Source organism: Frieseomelitta varia, unplaced genomic scaffold (genome assembly GCF_011392965.1).
Source record: "Frieseomelitta varia isolate USP_RPSP 00005682 unplaced genomic scaffold, Fvar_1.2 scaffold_831, whole genome shotgun sequence".
Lineage (NCBI taxonomy): Eukaryota > Metazoa > Arthropoda > Insecta > Hymenoptera > Apidae > Frieseomelitta > Frieseomelitta varia.
Window position 1 is genome coordinate 251,522 of NW_025110625.1, and position 18,476 is coordinate 269,997.

Sequence of the window (18,476 nt, forward strand, 5' to 3'; positions counted from 1 at the left end):
AAATAATTAGACAGGCGTCGGGAATAGATTTACATGAGGAGATATAAGACATAGGGTACATTTTTCATTCTTTAAATTTAAATTGATAAATTCTTACGCGTTATTATATATCTAAATATAGTAAATCACATAATTATTCTTATTATCTTCCTGTAATTGCCGATTTTGAACGATTTGTGTCTGTGTTTCATCATCAGCCAGAATGTTAATTAATTAAGCTTAATTGCATCGTTGAACAGAATTTTGAAATTTATATCGCAGATTGATATCAGTAAAGTCGACACAATTGAAGAAGTACGAATGTTTCTGTGATTCGTCTTACATCTATATATATCGTTCAAGAAATTTTCATTGGATTTTCAGGAGAGTCTATTGAAAAATTAGAAATTTGGAAAATTGCAAATATAGAAAATCTGGAAACGTAGATGACAAAATTGTTTCATTGGTGAGAAAAAATTTAATTGTATTATATTATAATTATAATTGATGATATAATTATAACTTTATTATAAATTATATAGATGTTATAAAGTTTCAAATGAAATAATAGTTCTAGATTTTGTGGGTCTTGATATTTATGAATGAAAAAGAAAATGAAATAATTTATAATCTAGAATTGCAAATTAACTTCTAAGTTAATAAAGATATAAACTGATTAATAAGTGATTATTTAAATGTTGAATTAAAAATCATGTGAACTCACCCATTGCATCTTGTCTCATACCAGTAACTGCAGACATATTCGACGCTGAATGTGACATGGAAAATGGTTGGGTCATACTTGGATAGGACGTCGTACCCATCTACATATAAACATAAATTTATATAAATATAAATTACTGATTACACAAAGATAAACGACAGAATGTTTCATGCTATATCGTTTAAAAAGGTATAATAATAATTTGTTAACGCAACTTTGAGCATTAATGGATTAAAATGTGAGCTGTTTATTTTTTAATTGATTATTATCCTTTATTTTTTTTACGGACTTAAAAATTTGTCACTAAAGAGTGGTAGTTTAGACCAACATACAGAATTCCTTTTTTATTTAACTCCTATTTATACTTCGTCTTCGTCGACATTAGAAACCGGTTGATATACAGAATAAATAAAATCAAATTTATTATTAGAATGATATTTTAAATCAATATTAAGCGATAATAATTACGACTAGAAAATTGGTTGTTAAAGAGCTATTTTACAAAAATCAAAATTCGTTATTGCAGAGTATAGTATTTTAGATTAATACGAAGCATAAGAAACACAAAATAGAAAATTTCTTAAGATTAGTCAAAATCAAAGAATGATAGTAATTTAGATTAATAACACGGAGAATTTTGTTTTATTCTCCTAGCCATCTTTTATCGACGTTAGGAACCAGTTGATACACAGAATAAATAAAATCGAGTAGAGCAAATAAAATTCTCACAGAATGATATTTTGTATTAATACGAAACGCAGGAATTGCGAGAGTAGAAAATTTGTCAGTAAAGGATCGCTCTGCAAAAATCGAAATCTCGTTGTTACAGAATAGTATTCTAGATCGGATTGCCAGTAGAAAAGACAACGGACGAGAGAGACGTCAAAGGGAGAGTATCGGCGAATAATTTTATCGGCAGTATTACAAACATGACTTCGAGGATCGATTAAGGGGATCTCGAAGCTTTTTCTTTTTTTATTGGCAAACCGATACGCTCGACGAATTATTGGCTTAATTAATTCGGTAGGCATTCGGTAATCCGTCCGACCCAACTAATCAGTCGAAATGCAATTTAGCTACATCGACCGATAGCGATGCACCGGACGTACGCTCAGGTGCACTTCAATTTAATACCTCGGTTAAAATCATTAACGAGAAACGCATCGAATTCATTCGTAGGGATACGATACGTTGCTTGCTAAGCGTGATGCATCGATTGTCAGCGCTAACGATTTCTTTTTTTCCCTTTCTCTCTCTCTCTCTCTCTTTTTAATGTAGATATAATAAAAATAGAATGAATTGTATCGGTACGTGACACCTTGAGATTTAATATTATTCGTATTTTATTACATACACGTGGACGAGAAATATTTTTGTCTTTCGACAAATCTTCTTCTTTCGAATAAAACTGGAGTGTCACCTGTGCTAAACTTGAATTTTCATTGTAAAAATACGATAGATACTTGAACTTCAAATTTAAACTTGAATTTGTATTAAAGTACGAGTAATATTGAAACGTGACAATTTAGTATGTTGAGGTATTAATTAAATTTCGTTGTGTACGTCAACGTTATGTTAGTATTTTTGTTTTTGATAATGCACTAATATATTTTTAACGATAATGAGCGACTTGAAGAATTATTTGCGCAGAGTGTCTCAGTTTTTTTTTCTGAAAAACAGTGTCAACGTATTGCGTGAATAAAAATGAGAACAAAACATACGATTCATATGTACATGGTCAGAAATTGATAGTAAAAGTATGAAATAATATTAAGTTAGTGATAGATTACGTAGATCACACTATAAGAACAAAATTTATATTTACGATGAACTGAATTTATTACGTTGCAAATTTCTTGCTCATTTTAATAAATACGTAATTCTTATTAAATTTAACAAATTTTATATATTCAGTGATAAATTTTATAAATTTAATGATGATATTTGCAAATCTTCATAACCGAAAATTCTTATTCAATCATTATGTGAAACAATAAATCAATTTGTTGCTTTTTCGTATTTTCAAGTATTCTTAATTGTATGCTAATTTTGGCATCGTTTTGTAGAAAAAATCCGGATGCCTATAATTTGTAAGAAAATAAACTGTCGATTACTAATAAAATTACATTGAATCTGAATAATAATATATTCATTTTTAAAGGAATGATGAAAGAAATGTTTTCCATCAGAATAAATTGCAGTACGAATATATATAGTGAGATTAATACAGGGAATGACAAACGAATGAACATTTTTGAGAAAAAGATGACTTGCCTGAGGGTAGCGGTTTATTCCATTTATGCTATTATGAGGGTGAGGGTACGGTTGATAACCTCTGCTAGCACCAGGGTAAATATTCCTCATCATAGCACCTTGACAAGCAGGAATCGGAGTCAAAGCCTTCTGAAGTTGTTTCTCTTGTTTCCGATATTTTGCTCTTCTATTTTGAAACCAGACCTATTAGTACAAAGAAAGCGGGATAGAATTTAAAAAAGTCTTCTGTTTTCAAGGACCACTGTCGTGTGTCCCATTATTAGATAAATAATTTAGTTTAACTTATATCAATCTATAAACGGTGTGTGTATTTTTAATTCAGTAACTTTTTTAAAAAGATTGTTCAAGGGATCTTAAACTAAATTGATCATGTCTCGAATTTAAATCTCGACAGTTGTTGTCAAAAGAAAATTATATTTACGTTGAAAAGTAAAATTAGCGATTGCAATTAAAGTTGGACATCTTGCATATTCCATTGTAATAAGTTTGTATGTAAAATCTATTTAATCAATAATGTATGCGTCGCCTTATTCCATCTCTTTGTAAACGAATTAAATAATTTATTCATTTATCCTGTTAGTTTAAAGCTTTCGTCTTTTTGTAGGAAAATTTCATGTGTATTTTTGTACCAGGTATTGAATGAAACAATTTATATCTCTAGAATTTGGATGAGACTGTAATAATCATGTTGCACAATCTGCATTTTAGATATTGAAGTATATTACGTGTATTGCCAATTATTACCATTAAACACAAGTAGTATCTGTCTTTATTATTTGTATGTTACTCGTTACTTATGGATTGTTACTATTTTGTACGTTATCATTACTAATGGATTGTAGATGATTATGCATTTTTATATTTTTACGAATCTTTCAAAACTAAATAGGAATCTAAATTGTTTTTCCTATTAAATTTTGCAGGAAATTTTAAAGCACGAAAATTACACAAAATTCAAAGTACAGTGCAACATCTAATATCTACGTAAAACAATTTTCCACGGAAGTTCTAATTTTCGGACTACGGATTGCGATCGAAAATACAAATTTGCATAAAAATCCGCAATCTAGTGTTCTATGTTGGACATTTTACATATTTACACAATACATTCTCCGCGTACATTCTTTCTATCTATCCATCTTTCAATTCCCCGCAGTCTGCTCGTTTTAATTGACCTAACCGGCAACGTTTTTCAAAAAAACGTGACGTCAAAAGTTCAACGACCTCCAAGTGCCGCGCAACCGAAACCCGAAAACGCGAATAATAACAATCGAACGACATCCACGGCAGCGGATTGATCAGCCAACGAACAGGGTATTTCCCTTCTATTATCAGTCGCCGAGCTATCTATCCCGGCTTTTCTCGGACTCCCCGAGGTAGAGTAGTTTATCTATCGCCATTTTGCATCGGGCAATTTCCATTGTTTCGCGGGATTAGTAAACCCATATTGGGGGTTGCCTGAACCGCCACCAGCGACTCCCCGGCATGCAGACCGAATCCCCGAACCTCCGACTTCTCACCCCCTCGACCCCCTCTCCGCCACTCTCTCTTTCTCTCTCTCTCTCTCTCTCTCTCTCTCTCTCTCTCTCTCTCGTTTCATCCCCCTGCTACCCCCTTAACCCGCCTACAACCACCTACAACCCCCTTCCTCTTTGTAGTCTCCTTCTTCGTTTCCCCTCTCTTCTCTTCTTCCGGGTTCTCGCGATTCTCTGGCAACCGACCCTTTTCCGTGCAACCCCCCCAGAAAGAGAAAAGCCTCTCCCCTGGTTGGGGTCGACTTGTTTCCACCCTCGTGGTGATGTTACCGGTGCCTCCTGATTGGCCAATGCCACGACTATGACGTCACTCGAAGCTTCCTCATTGGCCAACATGTTTTATCGACATTTCTACTGTGCACCATCTCTCCTCCTCTTATCACTATCTCTCTCGTGCATTCATATACACGCGCGTACACATGTACATATATATATATATATATATATACATATATATGTATATAATATATATATATTCTCTCTCTCTCTCGATCCCGCTTTTGCGTGATTTCTCTGTCGTTTTTGCACCCTATCGTATGACGAAACGAGTGACACACGAGGGTGGCTCGATCAAGCCTGGTTTCTCCACTTGCTCTATCTTCCTGGCTGCTGTTTCTTTTTTTTTTCTTTCTTTCTCCTTCCCTCTCCTCTCTTTTTGGTTATTTTTCGTTATTTCTTTCTGATTTGCTCTTCGTGCTCGCGTATCTTTTTTTTTTCTTCTTGCTCCGCGAAATATCCGCATCGATGTTTTTGTGTATAATGTGCGAAGGGTTGGCGGAGAGGATGGGAGGATTCACGGAGATGGAAATTAAGGGAAAATCGCTGAGAAATGACAGAATGCATATATGTAGTGTTTGCAAAAAATAGAAAAGAAGGAAAGTCGCAGTTTCCAAAATCGAGAGTAGGTAGATTTGTGAAAGTGAAACAGAACACTTGGCAAATAGGAAAAGTGGATAAAATAAATGAGCGAAATTGCTATTTAGCCGCCTGAGTTCACGACGAGTCAAATTTTTACTTTGATGGTTGAAATTATCGTAAAAACTTGACAAATTAAGGATTACATTCATTTTTGAACATATACTTTTGGTATATTTATGATAATGTGACTCTCTAATGAGTAAATCAATTATTTTATTATTGACTATAAAATTATTTGTTTGACTCCTTAATCGGTGCTTGGACACTTTAATGAATATATTATGTTCGTTATATGAAACATTTCGAAATTCAAATCACTGTAATCAGAGTCATGTATCTTGATTAGGTATATCTGGTCAAATTTGGAATAAATCTAAAAAATATATAGAGATTATTTATATATGAGTATATATAAAAGTATCTACTTAAACAGTCATTTATCCATTATGTCAATACTCAATAAGAATTATCTTTAATATTTATTAGGTATCTGCTTCAGATTATAGGTATCAATTTTTCATGCTATATACTAATTCTTCATTAAATATAGATATATGTATTATCTTGAAATTAACCTTATCAATATAATCATAATAGTTGCTAATCTCAAAATATTTTATATAAGTATTTTGAATACTTTCCATATATTTATTCAATATTACTAATTCCCAGATTCTAGTATTCAAAGAGTTACTAGGGACTCTAGTATTCAAATTTATACACGTATTTTTGCATCTTCAAATTGATTTTTACGTATTTTATATACTTCTCTCACACGTTGAATAAGACAATAAATACACTGATAAAAAAAAAAAAAAAAAATGAGCAACCATCGCTGCGACAGTATCGTCATTTTTCTCTCTCTTTCTTTCTTGTTTTGTTCCTCTTTTTCTTTCGTTGAAAAACAGTTGATGAACTGCTTCGGAAAATATCGCTGTTATCACGTGTATTGGATTGATATAAATTCTTCGGTGAGTTAAATTGCCAGCGCATTGTACCGGCCTGTCAGGCAAGGAGGATTGTGTTGATAATTTCAAAAAGAGACGCATGTGCACATGCACTCATGTCTCTAGATATATGTATATCTACATCATTTTAAACTGTACATACGGAAATCACGGAACAAGCGAAGCACCACGCATAACCAATTGCGACCCGCATTTGAATTCATGGCACACGAGCCGATTTGCACTTGCACAAAAGATACTTGCATCCCGAATAATTTGAATTTACGTGTCACCGTGAGTCATTAGTTTCGCGTCGAAGTTCTCTCGTTTTGTTGTCGAAGAACAACCGAGGGGCAAAAAAAAAGAAAAAAAAGAAAAAAATTGTCATTAAAACTAATATCTAAATAATAAAGAGCAATTGAATTTCATTTTAATAGCTAAATAATAAAGAGCAATTGAATTTCATTTTTGGGTAATTTTGAGTAAACCAACCATAAAAAAGCAATTGAAAATTAGGTGTACTATTTTGAACGTGCAATAAATTTATGGCCAACCATTATTCGTGTTGATAAACTTTTACTTGAAGCTAATTCATTCGTGTTAACAAACTTTTACTTGAAGCTAACTCTGTTTTACACCGATGTAAAATATCACTCTTTCTTTTTTAATGAAATAGTAATAAAAAGACGTAATAAATAGAATCTTGCTCTTACTGCAAACTATTTTTTAAAAATTTAAGGATACCAGCGCGTGCTAATATTACTCCCTATATTTTATGACGAGGCAAGCAAGAGAAAGAATCGTTCGCCCTTTTCCCTTTAACTTTCTATCAGAACGTAAATTTTTGAAACATTCTTTCCGCGCGTGTCGTCGCATCGTCAAAAAGTACCGGCGATTCATTTATTCTTTTTAAAGCCTTTATTTTTGATTATAGTGATGTATTACTCTATGATAGAGGCCCGATCTAAAAGTCAAAGTTCAAAGTATTCGAATATGCATCGCTGCAAATTATATTACCCAGCAAATATAACGACATTTCACTTTACAGACACACACACGCACGTTAATACATGCTTGTGCGAATAGAACAGGCCTCGTATCGATAAAAATGCTCGGTCTAAATGTTGTTAATGCTATGGTATGTATTTGTAAAATGTGTCCTTTAAAAAAAAAAAAAAAGAAGAAAAGCGCTTGCGTTTATTATCTCGAGAAAATAATTGCCAAATCAATTTTCCACGTCGTTCTTAAGAAGAAGAATTCGTCTGATGCATACAAGCGCGAAATCAGATTATCCTGAGCATTTCTAACTTAATTAATCGTCAGTCATCAGAAATACAATTTAAATTAAAATTTGATGTACGATTTTCATTGACTGTCGAGGTTAAAAATCAACGTGTTAATTACTTAAATAGTTTGAGGATTGACTTTAAAAGAAAGACTTTCAGTATTTAATAATTGGATAGCCGAAACAGAAGCTGCTATACCTTCAGTTTCAGTATAGCTAAGATTTTTTATTTAAACATTAGTTTGGCACTAATATTTTGATTTGAGTTACAGATAATATCCTTTCGACTTCAACATGGCAGAATTATATTCACGTGTTTAATAAAATGTATCGGTAATTTTTCAGTTCACCACGATTTCGAGGTGACGCTCACTATGCCATACGTATGTACATTTTCAAATGAACGAAGAGTTTCGTCGATCGAAATCTTGCACGCGCAGTGCAGATTGCGGACCGTAACGAGTGACCGAACCGTATACAATAATTCGTCGCTTTCTTTCCCTTTCGAACTCACGTCGGTATGATGTCGCTGGATAGAAATTATTTAAGAAGTAATAAATCATTTGTTATTGTCAATTAATCATTTGTTAGATTTAAATATACTTGAAACTGAGGAAATGTTGCAATTTCGGACAAAAGATTCTCGACGTGCGTGGCACGTCATTCCAGCGCAAGAGGTTAAGAGGCTAGACCCGCTAAAAATGGATGACTCTTTTTATTTACAACTCCTGTGGAAGAGCTTTCTGCGAACATACTTGTGCGCGCGTCCCTTAAGGCGCGTACCCTGCAAGAACTGGGAAAGCTAAGAGTTCGTAATTCAATAACCGTGCTCTCTCCAACCCTCCCTCCCTCGCAACCCTCCAGCTATGTTCTGCCATAGAGAAAGATAGCGGCGGAAGATGGGACAGCGAAAGTGCAGAGAGTTCTCTCTCTCTCTCTCTCTCTCTCTCTCTCTCTCTCTCTCTCTCTTGGTCTTTCTCTCAAGGGGAGAGAACAGCTCAAAATGTCTGCTACTTTGAGGACCGCGACCGAGAAAACTATCCTTCTGTATACCTAAGAGAATACTGCACTCGGCTCTGGTAGCTAACCCACGTATAGAAACAGAAAATGGATCCACAGATAATGGATTACTTCTTCCTTCCTTTTTTTTTTTTGTTTGTTTCTTATTTTTTTCCCCTTTCTTATCGTCTGCGTTTGTTCGTTGAAATATTCATCGATCACCTTCGTTTCTGTTATTACGTTTTTACGTTTCTCATATTGTTTTTCTGGTTCGTGATTAGACAGAGGGGAATATCCATGCGAATTCATTCGTTGTTGTGCATTGCCGTGGCTACGTTATCGTGTTTAACGAATTATGCGAGTTATTGTAGCTCGTAATATTTGTATCTCTCCGGATGTAATTAAAATATAATTAATTGGGGACCAGACAATAATTTGTATCAGAATAATATAAATATTTCAGTTTTTTTTATATTTGGACTGGGAATCGCAGCGGTGCAAGTCGAAATTTTTGTAATTTAAGTTGATAATGTTTTTTTGAAGGCTCAATATGTTTAGTTTCATGGCCAATTATTACTCATGGTCAAATGTAGCTTCATTTATTTATTGAGAAATGATAATACTTTAGCATATGACTAAGAAAGTAATAATAATAAATACAGAACATAATTTTAGCCAAATCAAAAAATATTAGAATCAAGTTGCAATTTCATTCAGGTAATTATTCATCAGAATATTATAAACACTTCTGGACTTCATCAATTTAGTAATAGAATCTAGAAAAAATATTAAAATCTAAGATTAATATAGTAGATGAATTTAAAAAGATATTAAACAAATTTTTGAAATTTCCTTTCACAGTTACAATATTAAGAAATTAATTAAATCCATTTATAGAATAGATATATATCCATTTATAGAATAGGATATAATATAATCCATTTATAGAATAGGATATAACAGGAAATAGAATTATTAATTCGTTTTTGAAATGTTAGGATAGGTTGGATGTTTTTATTTAATATTTTTGGAAAATTATTAGATATTTTGAAATAGAAATAGTTCAAATGTTTTCAAGTGTTGGATTTTGTAGTAAATTCGTTTACTTTTTGGTATTACACTTTGTGACGCAGCGAACAAAATACATATAACATGAACAATATGGATAAATATTAATTATATAATTACAACATTCAACGACAGTGATGTAGAAAAGTGAATAAATGTTTAGTAAAAAAAATTATTTGTCAGTATATCGTGTCTAGTAACTATAAAATGACTTTTATAGACAATTAAAAATTTCAATCTTTCTATGGAGACGAAGTACAAAATACAATGCGATAAAATCAAACAAAATGTTTCAACAATAATTTAGTTTTCTTTGAAGAACATCCCATAAATAAATAAATTCTTCGTAAAGATTTATGCGTTGTAATTAAGAATCTTTTAACAAACGGTTAACAATCTTATGAACAGTTTTCAAACCATAAATGATAAATGTGTAAGTCTCGTTTATCTTCGAATTGCTTCAATCTGAAAATATATTTCCACCGTTGATAAAACAAGGAATGTGCGTTGATAATTTTTTATTTCGTTCGTCAGTTTTTCTTATTTCCTCTCAGATAGGAAGTCAATTTTCTCGTAAAACGCCCACTAGGTAGGCTTCGATCGGAAGTCGAATCGAAGTAAAAAGGTCGAATGAAAACTTAGCTAACTCAATATTGGGTCTCAGATTCACCTTTCTTTTTCCTCGGCGTAATGGGATTTCTTGTGCGGTGATTCGAGAATTATTCTCTTACCACGATGCTACCCCCCTCCTTTTTTTTTACCATTATCATTATCATCGTCAGTTTTTCTAAACTGTCTTTGATTTTGACGAATTTCGAAAAAAAACGTTTATTTTACATATTTTTGAAAAGTAGGTATTGTATTAATAAATAAAAATTCATATGTTAGTTTATTTCTCTCTGAGTATAGAGAACACATGTGAGAGATGCAAAGATTAATTTTGTGATAAATTTTGATTTTCGTGATATTGGATTTGATCTTTCGATTTAAAGTATTATTCTCTCCACAATTATTTTTTTTGGGTAATTGCAAACGATATCAAAATAAAAAGAATCAACATGAATGCACTTGTGTGAACGTATGAATTTTCTATAATTTTTATAAAATTGCAATCTGAAACACTATCATAAAAGTATATGTATATTGTTTTTCATTGCAAAATATTTTTACAACTTGCCTTTGAATTAATTGAATGTAATTATAAAAATTATATTATAGCAAATTGTAAATTGTCGGTAAATTATATTACTTAACAATCATATAATTTAATAGACTTTGCTCATAGAAAATTATCAGTATCTTTATAATCACATATGCATAGATCACGTTGAATTTCAACCTAAATTTTGTTTTAAATTATAAAATTACGAAAATTGATAATATCTATTTAGTAGAGGAACAAATTCAGAGAACTCGCATTCGAATACAACTGATTTTATACTGCCAACTATAAATATTACCGTTGCTCTGCCGTGTAACTATCTGTATTAAATACACGAATATGACAGTTTGTAGTCAAATGTATCGTATCGAGTTCCCTTCGAAAATTCACAGTGTCGATAAAATACCAATTACCCTGCAACATTCTCGTATGCTTTAGTTTATTCCTCGTTAGGGAAAATTCTGCTGTTAGCATTCGGGGGTGTAGCGTGGCATAGAGGCGTGTAGGATATCCATGGCGGAACAGGGGTTGCGAGAGATAAGAGAAGAGAAAGATAGGGACACGAGCCATAGGGGGGTTTGCTGTGTTTCCTTCGTACGGTTTCCCTCTACTTTTCCTCATCTTCTTACTCGCCGTCTCGCAACGAAGGAAGAACCTCGGCAAGGCCGAGACGTTTCAGATCTATCTAGGGTGGAGAAAATTCAATTTAAAATGGCGGCTCAGATATAATGGCAGCCTCCGGTACAGCGCCACCCAGCCACCCTTCCTTCCCAACTCATCTCAACTTTGCCACCGCCGTTCCCTACCTATTTCTCTTTCATCCAACAAGCACCCCTACTCGCGTGTCGCCATCTTCCAAAATACAAAATGCCGTAGCTACCGCGGGGGTGGCTCTCTTTAAAGAAATTTCCCTCGATGTTTCGAGACGTGCGTTTTTTTCGGGGGAGTTTCGAATTCTCTCTTTTTTTTTTTTTTTTTTTTTTCTTTTGGGGGGGTTTTGAAATTTTTTTTTTTTTTTTTTTTTTTTTTTTTTCTTTTGAAATCCTTCCTAAGATCTGAACTAGACGTTCGTTTTTGAGTCAATGTTGTGTCATTTTACACGGTACAGGGTGTTTCATTTTAACTTAATTCGATCGTGAAATTTTATAACGAAAGGAAGATTTTCAGATGTGCGTATTTTAATGTCTATTTGCAAGTGGATGTGTAAAAGTTTGATCGTTTCTCGTAGAACTACGTGCGTTTAAATCGGCTCGGTGTGTTCCACATTTATATAGAGAAATTATTAGTTTAGGGGATGCTTTAACTCGAATTTTGCACAATTTCAGATATTTTAATGAGACTGAAACGTACGTATGTTTGAAGAGTTCTTAGAATTTTCATTAGAATTCACTACTATGATAGTATATTATCATCTTGATTTACGATTATTTCAGGAAAGAAAGGTTTTGACATATACATATACATTTTGTTGCGTTATTAATCTGTTTGCAAATGGACAGGCAAAAGACTTGCGGAAATCAAGTTTGATTTTTTTCATTTTCAACTCACGTGCGTTTCTCCGAAATTGAAAAACATTTCAAGTTTAAACAAAACGTGAAGCTATTATTCTTCGATTAAAATTTACATTAAACATCTAAAAATGTTCTTTTCGTTTGTTAAACTGAATGTACGATTCGCCCAATTATTCTTTTTATCAATATTTATCAATTGTACGTATCGAGATTAAACGAGTTAGATTCACTTCAAATTGTATCTTATATTGCAGTAATTTAAAACCGTTCAAGTACTTGCACGCTAGTCTAATTTATCTCGGAATTACGTACTCTGTGCACTCTGTTTTTAATTGGAATATTTTCAAGTAAGGAAATGACAGAACGTAAGATTAATATTTTTCTCTTGCTCTTTTTCCTCTTTTTCTCTAGTAACAACGTGAGTATTCTTTGATAACAATAGATAGTGAATTCATAGATACAAAAACGATGTTCAATCCGTCGCTTCGTTGCCGAACGAAGTCCGAAAGTTGATATTTCGAAGTCGATATTCATCAAACACGTCTACCAATTGCATTCTTTCGTGCAACTGGAAGAAAATCAGGAGGAATCAACGTGAACTCGAAACAGGAGAAAAATTGCGTGAACGGTGTTTAACAACCTTTAACCGTCGCGAACGGAAGCAAGCTTGCTAACAAGAGGAAGAAAAAGAAAACGAACGACACCGAATGGTAAACCGGTGGCCGATCGCATCGGCTCGTTTCAAAGTTAATGGCCAGAAACGACCGATTGAAGAAGGGGGTGGATATTTTTGCATTTGAGGCTGGCAAATGAACGCGTTCGAAAAGTCCCCGCCGCATTGGGTGAAGCCACTTCCTGCCTGGACACTTTGTGCATGGATTATAACCAACGAGTAAAAGCAAAGCAAACCGCGTTTTACTTGGCATCGCAGTTTAACAGGGTTAAGTCACCGCGGTTCCTGGGCTTTTAACTCAAACAACACCGTCCTGCATTATATATCAAAAGAGCGAAACGCACTGGCGACTGTTTTAATATGTACCGCTTCAGGATTCGAAAGTGAGAGGGGGGGGGGGGGTGTCTAGCTAGCTAGCTAGCGGGGCTCCGCGCCAGCTAACGCGAAATCCTTTGCCACCGCGAGAGACTCCTCTTTCCAACCTGTCCATTCTTTAACGTTGTCAAAAACCGCACTACTACCCTCGAATCTGTTGCGTTTCATCTTTCGCCGGCCGCATCGCGCCGAGTGTTTAGCCCTCGTTCTTTTGCAAACGTTCTCTATTTGAGACCGCGACGGTGGACTCGCGCACGATAGATGATAACAGAAAGTATTGTCTGTATTTTAAACGAAGTCCGGTTGCTCTCATTTTCGAGCCTCCGCCTTGGTTTTTCTTCTTTCTTTTTCTTTAAGCATACTTTTATGTGAAAGCTATTTTTTTTTTTCTTTTTGTTCTCGGAAATTGTGAAAATTCGAGCATCAAACGACTTTCTTCTCAAGCAAATCCACTGTGGTCTTGAAGGTTGAAGTGTCCCCTTTTTGTTTTTGTTTTTGTTGGAATACAACGACTCGACCATCCAGTAGTGTAGGCCCATTGAAAATGGCTTTATGAGGGGCAAAGGTTAACATCTGTTTTTTATCCTCTTCACACTATTCTCTACAGTTACGGATAGGACCATGCCGAACAGGAAGTTTTCGTTCTTTGCCAGTCCTTGCCGCGTGACTACCTCATTTGTATCGCATACACTATTTGATTATTAACATTTCATTAAATAAAGACATTCGTTTCTTTTCCACACAGAAGTTTGTTTTATATTTTCACTACATTTCCTACAGTTTTGTTAAACTTCGAACATTGGAATTAAACGACAAAACGCTTTAGATTTCTGTCGCAGGCACTAAAAGTTTTTTGTACTTCTGAACTCATTTTTATAACAAGACAGTGACAATTTAACGAATATTCACTTTATTCTGATATAGCACTGTATTTTTAAAAGCCAAAAATTTTACAATATTCCACCAATTTTGAAGATAAAACAATGAGCTAATGTAACCCGTCAGAGATCGATTTAAGCTTCAAAAGTTAAGCGAGAAAAGGAAATTCGTGGTTGTAAATTTCGAAAAATTTCTACGAGAAATCACTCTGCAAAATTATTCTGCAGTACTGTTTCACGTCTAGCCACGTTTAACGTGAACGCGTGAACGCGTAAAAGTATCAGGTTAATACACGGTATCTATATAATATTGCATAAATTATCCACGGACCATCAGTTGAAATTTCGTTAGGTACATGTTGTTTCAGCACGTTGCATTTTTACATAATAAACGACAAACTGAATAACGGTGAAATTTATTATGGCAAAAATATTCAAATAACTGGAGCGAGTTGGGAGGACCTACCGCAGGGAGGACCGCCAGGGCAAAGGTCATGTCATGTGTCCACGACCAATCCCTGCTTGCGTGAGTCCTTTGGGTTGGTTGCCGTACCCACGGACCCGAGGCAATTCGCTATTTTCAAATAATTGAAAAATCCTTCGTCTCGAATAAAATTTCCCTACTATCTGAAAAATAGCGCAACGATCTCGATATTTCATGTACTTCATGTTTGCCTCGAGCAACATTTGCTCAACTCTAAGCAACGTAGCTAATACTCATTAATATCGATAATTTGGTATTTTATCGTTGTTTCAAGCGAAATGTATCCAAATCTGGAGTGAGCAACAATTTCAATAATTTTTTGCTTTACGTTTATTTTAAAGAATTTGCTCAGAAGGAGCAACGACTTTAATAATTTCGTGTTTTATGTTTATCACGAGTAAAATTTGCCCGAAACTGCAGCAGGAGTTTATGTTTGTTTCAAGTAATGAGCAACGCATCGCGTTTTTTGTTGTTTCGTTATTTTGCAGCGAACGTCAGATAGTTTATTCGAAACGCCTCCGTTTCCGCTGATTGACTCTGCAACCCCCGAAAGACTCGAGGGTGTCTTGGATCGACATTTGCGCGCGTAATTTCATTTTGTCACCCTACATGCGTCTTTGATTCGATTATTGCATGACTCATGGCCAGAAAGATAGAAAATATATCGTACGTATGTACGTATGTAACGTTTCACGAGAAAACCGGTTTAAAACTTGTTTAAAGATTTTCAGAAGTCAAAAAAAAAAAAAGATACGTTCCGTTGATGAATTCTGTTCGTTTGGCTAATCTTTGAATTTTCATAGTTCAAGCCAGCAGAAGCTGTCAAAATTTTGTAATCATTACATTTACTTATATTTAACAGTTAGAATTATAATTTCTTTCGTTTTTCGTTGTATAGTGCCACGTCAAAATAAAATAAATAGCACTAATTTACTCTTCAACTCTGAATTCAATACAAAAATGATACGAAGAAGTATAAAGATTTAGGAAACGTAGAAAAATGATCGATTACAAGATAAAATTAGTTGTTGCTCACCAATCAATCGAAAACGGATATTACTTGAAATTTAACTTTTCCATTAAACATCTAATGAAATTCAGAAATTATACAAAGTAAAAAATTCGAACAGTACTTCTTGCACTTCTCAACTTAATAAATAACATTCATTTCATTCTGAAAATACGATCCAATCCCCGTAAGAATCGGTAAATCAAGTTGAAGATCATTTCTCGCTCGCGATTCATTAATTTTTCTTTTTTTTTTTTTTTTCTTTTTTTACAAGAACGAGTGAAAACCACTTCGTTCGAGTTGCTTTTCACGAGGATGATATTTCACCAAGGTTGATCGTCCGTCCAAAGAGCTCAATGGAAAGTGAATCAAGAAGCTTCTCGTGTTTCCTATATTTCTTGGGTTAAAGAAAACTACGGGATACTCACTTGAATTCTAGCCTCGTTCAATTTAGTGGACCTCGCCAATTCCTCCCTGCAGTATATGTCTGGATAATGAGATTTTGCGAATGCCGATTCCAATTCTGCCAGCTGCTCCTGCGAAACAATTGAAAGGCCGTAGTGAAGCCGATCCGGACTGGCCGGCAGGAAATTTGAACGCTGCACCGAAAGATCTCGGATCGAGGTAATCGAAATGTCGTTATCGAAAAATTCGCTGACGAGTTTACCCAATGTGTAATCCAACCTAGACCGAGAATCGTGGGCGGACTGGCGCGCGAGAGATTGCCGACGAACAAGGGATTTTTATAGAAATTCATACTTTTCAGTCGAAGAAAAAAGTAAGAAACTGTAAGAAAAAAAAAGTAAGAAAAAGAAAAAATCACGTCTCGAGATATTTCTCAAGGAAATTGGCAAAGTATCGTAGAAGTTATCAAATTAGACGAATTATAGAACACTTTCTTTTACAGTAGCATTATAGAATAGGAAGAGAGAGTAGAATTGTGAATTTTATCCATCATCAATGTCTCTTTTGCAGTTGGAATTGTATCTTTTGGTAACGAATGCTATTTTTTAGATGTAAATAAAATAAAAATTATTCTAACGAGAATTGATTGTATTAAGATATAATTAGCGAGTTGGAGGATAGTATAATTTTCAGCATCTACGTTGATGTCAAAAATGAAGGATTTTGCATTTCCATAGATTCAATTCAAGAAAAGAAAGAAGAGATTTTAAGAAATATTATAAAAAGCATTCTACCTGAATATTTTATATTATTTTCTTCATATTGCATTTAAATTGTATAGAAGCATTAATTGAAAGAGACGTGGCAGCTTGTATAATAGTATGCAGTTTGTATAATAATAGTATTTAAAAAAAAAAACTTTTACCTCGCGTATTGATTAAACAACAAGTAATTTATTTCACAAAGTGACAAAGAGATCGTGTAATTTCCGATCAATAAGTTTACTTAATGAATGATTTTTCGTTCACGCGATAAGAGTTGAGATTCGGATAAGTGAATTCAATTGGCAAGAGTTCATTTAACACTGAGTTCGAGTTACTTTAAACGGCCAATTCATAATTTCGTATATTTTAAAATCTCATATATACTTATATAACAGTCTATTTTTTCAGAAACTCGAATGACTTTTAGTAAAATATGTAAATAGAGAAGCTTGTGTGTCGTTCGTTGCATTACACTTCAATTTCTTCGCCACAAATTTTATACTTTTTTCGTTTGATAGTTCTAGACCAGATAGATCGGATATCAGATGACTGAAATTCAGTTCGAATGAACGGAGCTCTAGCAAGTTGCGCGAGTTACGTCTAGCGAGATAATTCGAGGAATAGGTTGCTTTTTGATTCGCGACGAAAGAAAAGCGCGCGTGTAAATTAATGTAACTTTTGAGAGCAAACCTGCGTGAAAGTAGTCCTGTGCCGTCGTCGAGCAGGCGTTGGACAGCTGGCGGTGGTAGGTGTGTGACCGATGTGAGGACTCGAAGCGCAAGGATCGGGTTTTAACTTTTTAAAAGCTCCCTCCGCGCCTGGAATCCATGAAAGTAAAATCAGTGAAGCGAACCTTTGTATTAACAGACTTGTCTGTCTATATGTCAGCTTCGATCATTTGACCCTCGGAAATTGGAAATTATTTTATAGCATAGCAACTTCCTATTCGTATAATAACTCGTGAATTTTTGTAATTCTATAGTTTTGTGAGTAAATATTTGTTTCTTGTATTAAATACCACGATAGATAAATATTTCATACATTCTCGTATATTATACGAATATTGTTGACTCTTGGGGAACTTAAATTTTTCAAAAAGTATAGAATTAGTGTGTAGTTTATTTAATTACAATACGATAATCTAATTAACAATTGAAGATCTCAGGAAAAAGCTGACTGACATATTTCGTTGGTATTTTCTTTCTTTTTATTTTTCATTCGACGATTAAGGATTTTTATGCATTTTTGGGGAAATTTAAGGATACGACAATGAAGAACAATATGTGAAATATTGAAATATGTTTTGTAATATTTAGTGAATTAATTGCGTTGCAATTATTTAATTATATACATTTATCAAAATGCATAAATATCCGCGTTTTACTAAGGAAGGAAATTTTAATATATATTCCAATATACGAATATATGTTAAAAGTGAGAAATACGTGTTAAATATGGTCATATAATTGATAAAGTTTTACAGAAA

The 18,476-nt window shown here is 33.8% G+C and overlaps 1 protein-coding gene across 2 annotated transcripts in view; it reads right to left on the bottom strand.

The window, feature by feature from the left end:
* LOC122536402 (homeobox protein unc-42-like) overlaps positions 1–18,476 on the bottom strand; it is a 29,238-nt gene that overhangs the window by 2,529 nt on the left and 8,233 nt on the right. For both annotated transcript variants that reach the window (XM_043668757.1, XM_043668756.1), the window contains exons 2-5: positions 17,681–17,808; positions 16,250–16,357; positions 2,978–3,160; positions 704–803 (exon numbers count right to left, since the gene is read on the bottom strand). In XM_043668757.1, coding sequence (XP_043524692.1) covers positions 704–803; positions 2,978–3,160; positions 16,250–16,357; positions 17,681–17,808 — 519 coding nt within the window. The remainder of the gene's footprint in view (positions 1–703; positions 804–2,977; positions 3,161–16,249; positions 16,358–17,680; positions 17,809–18,476) is intronic.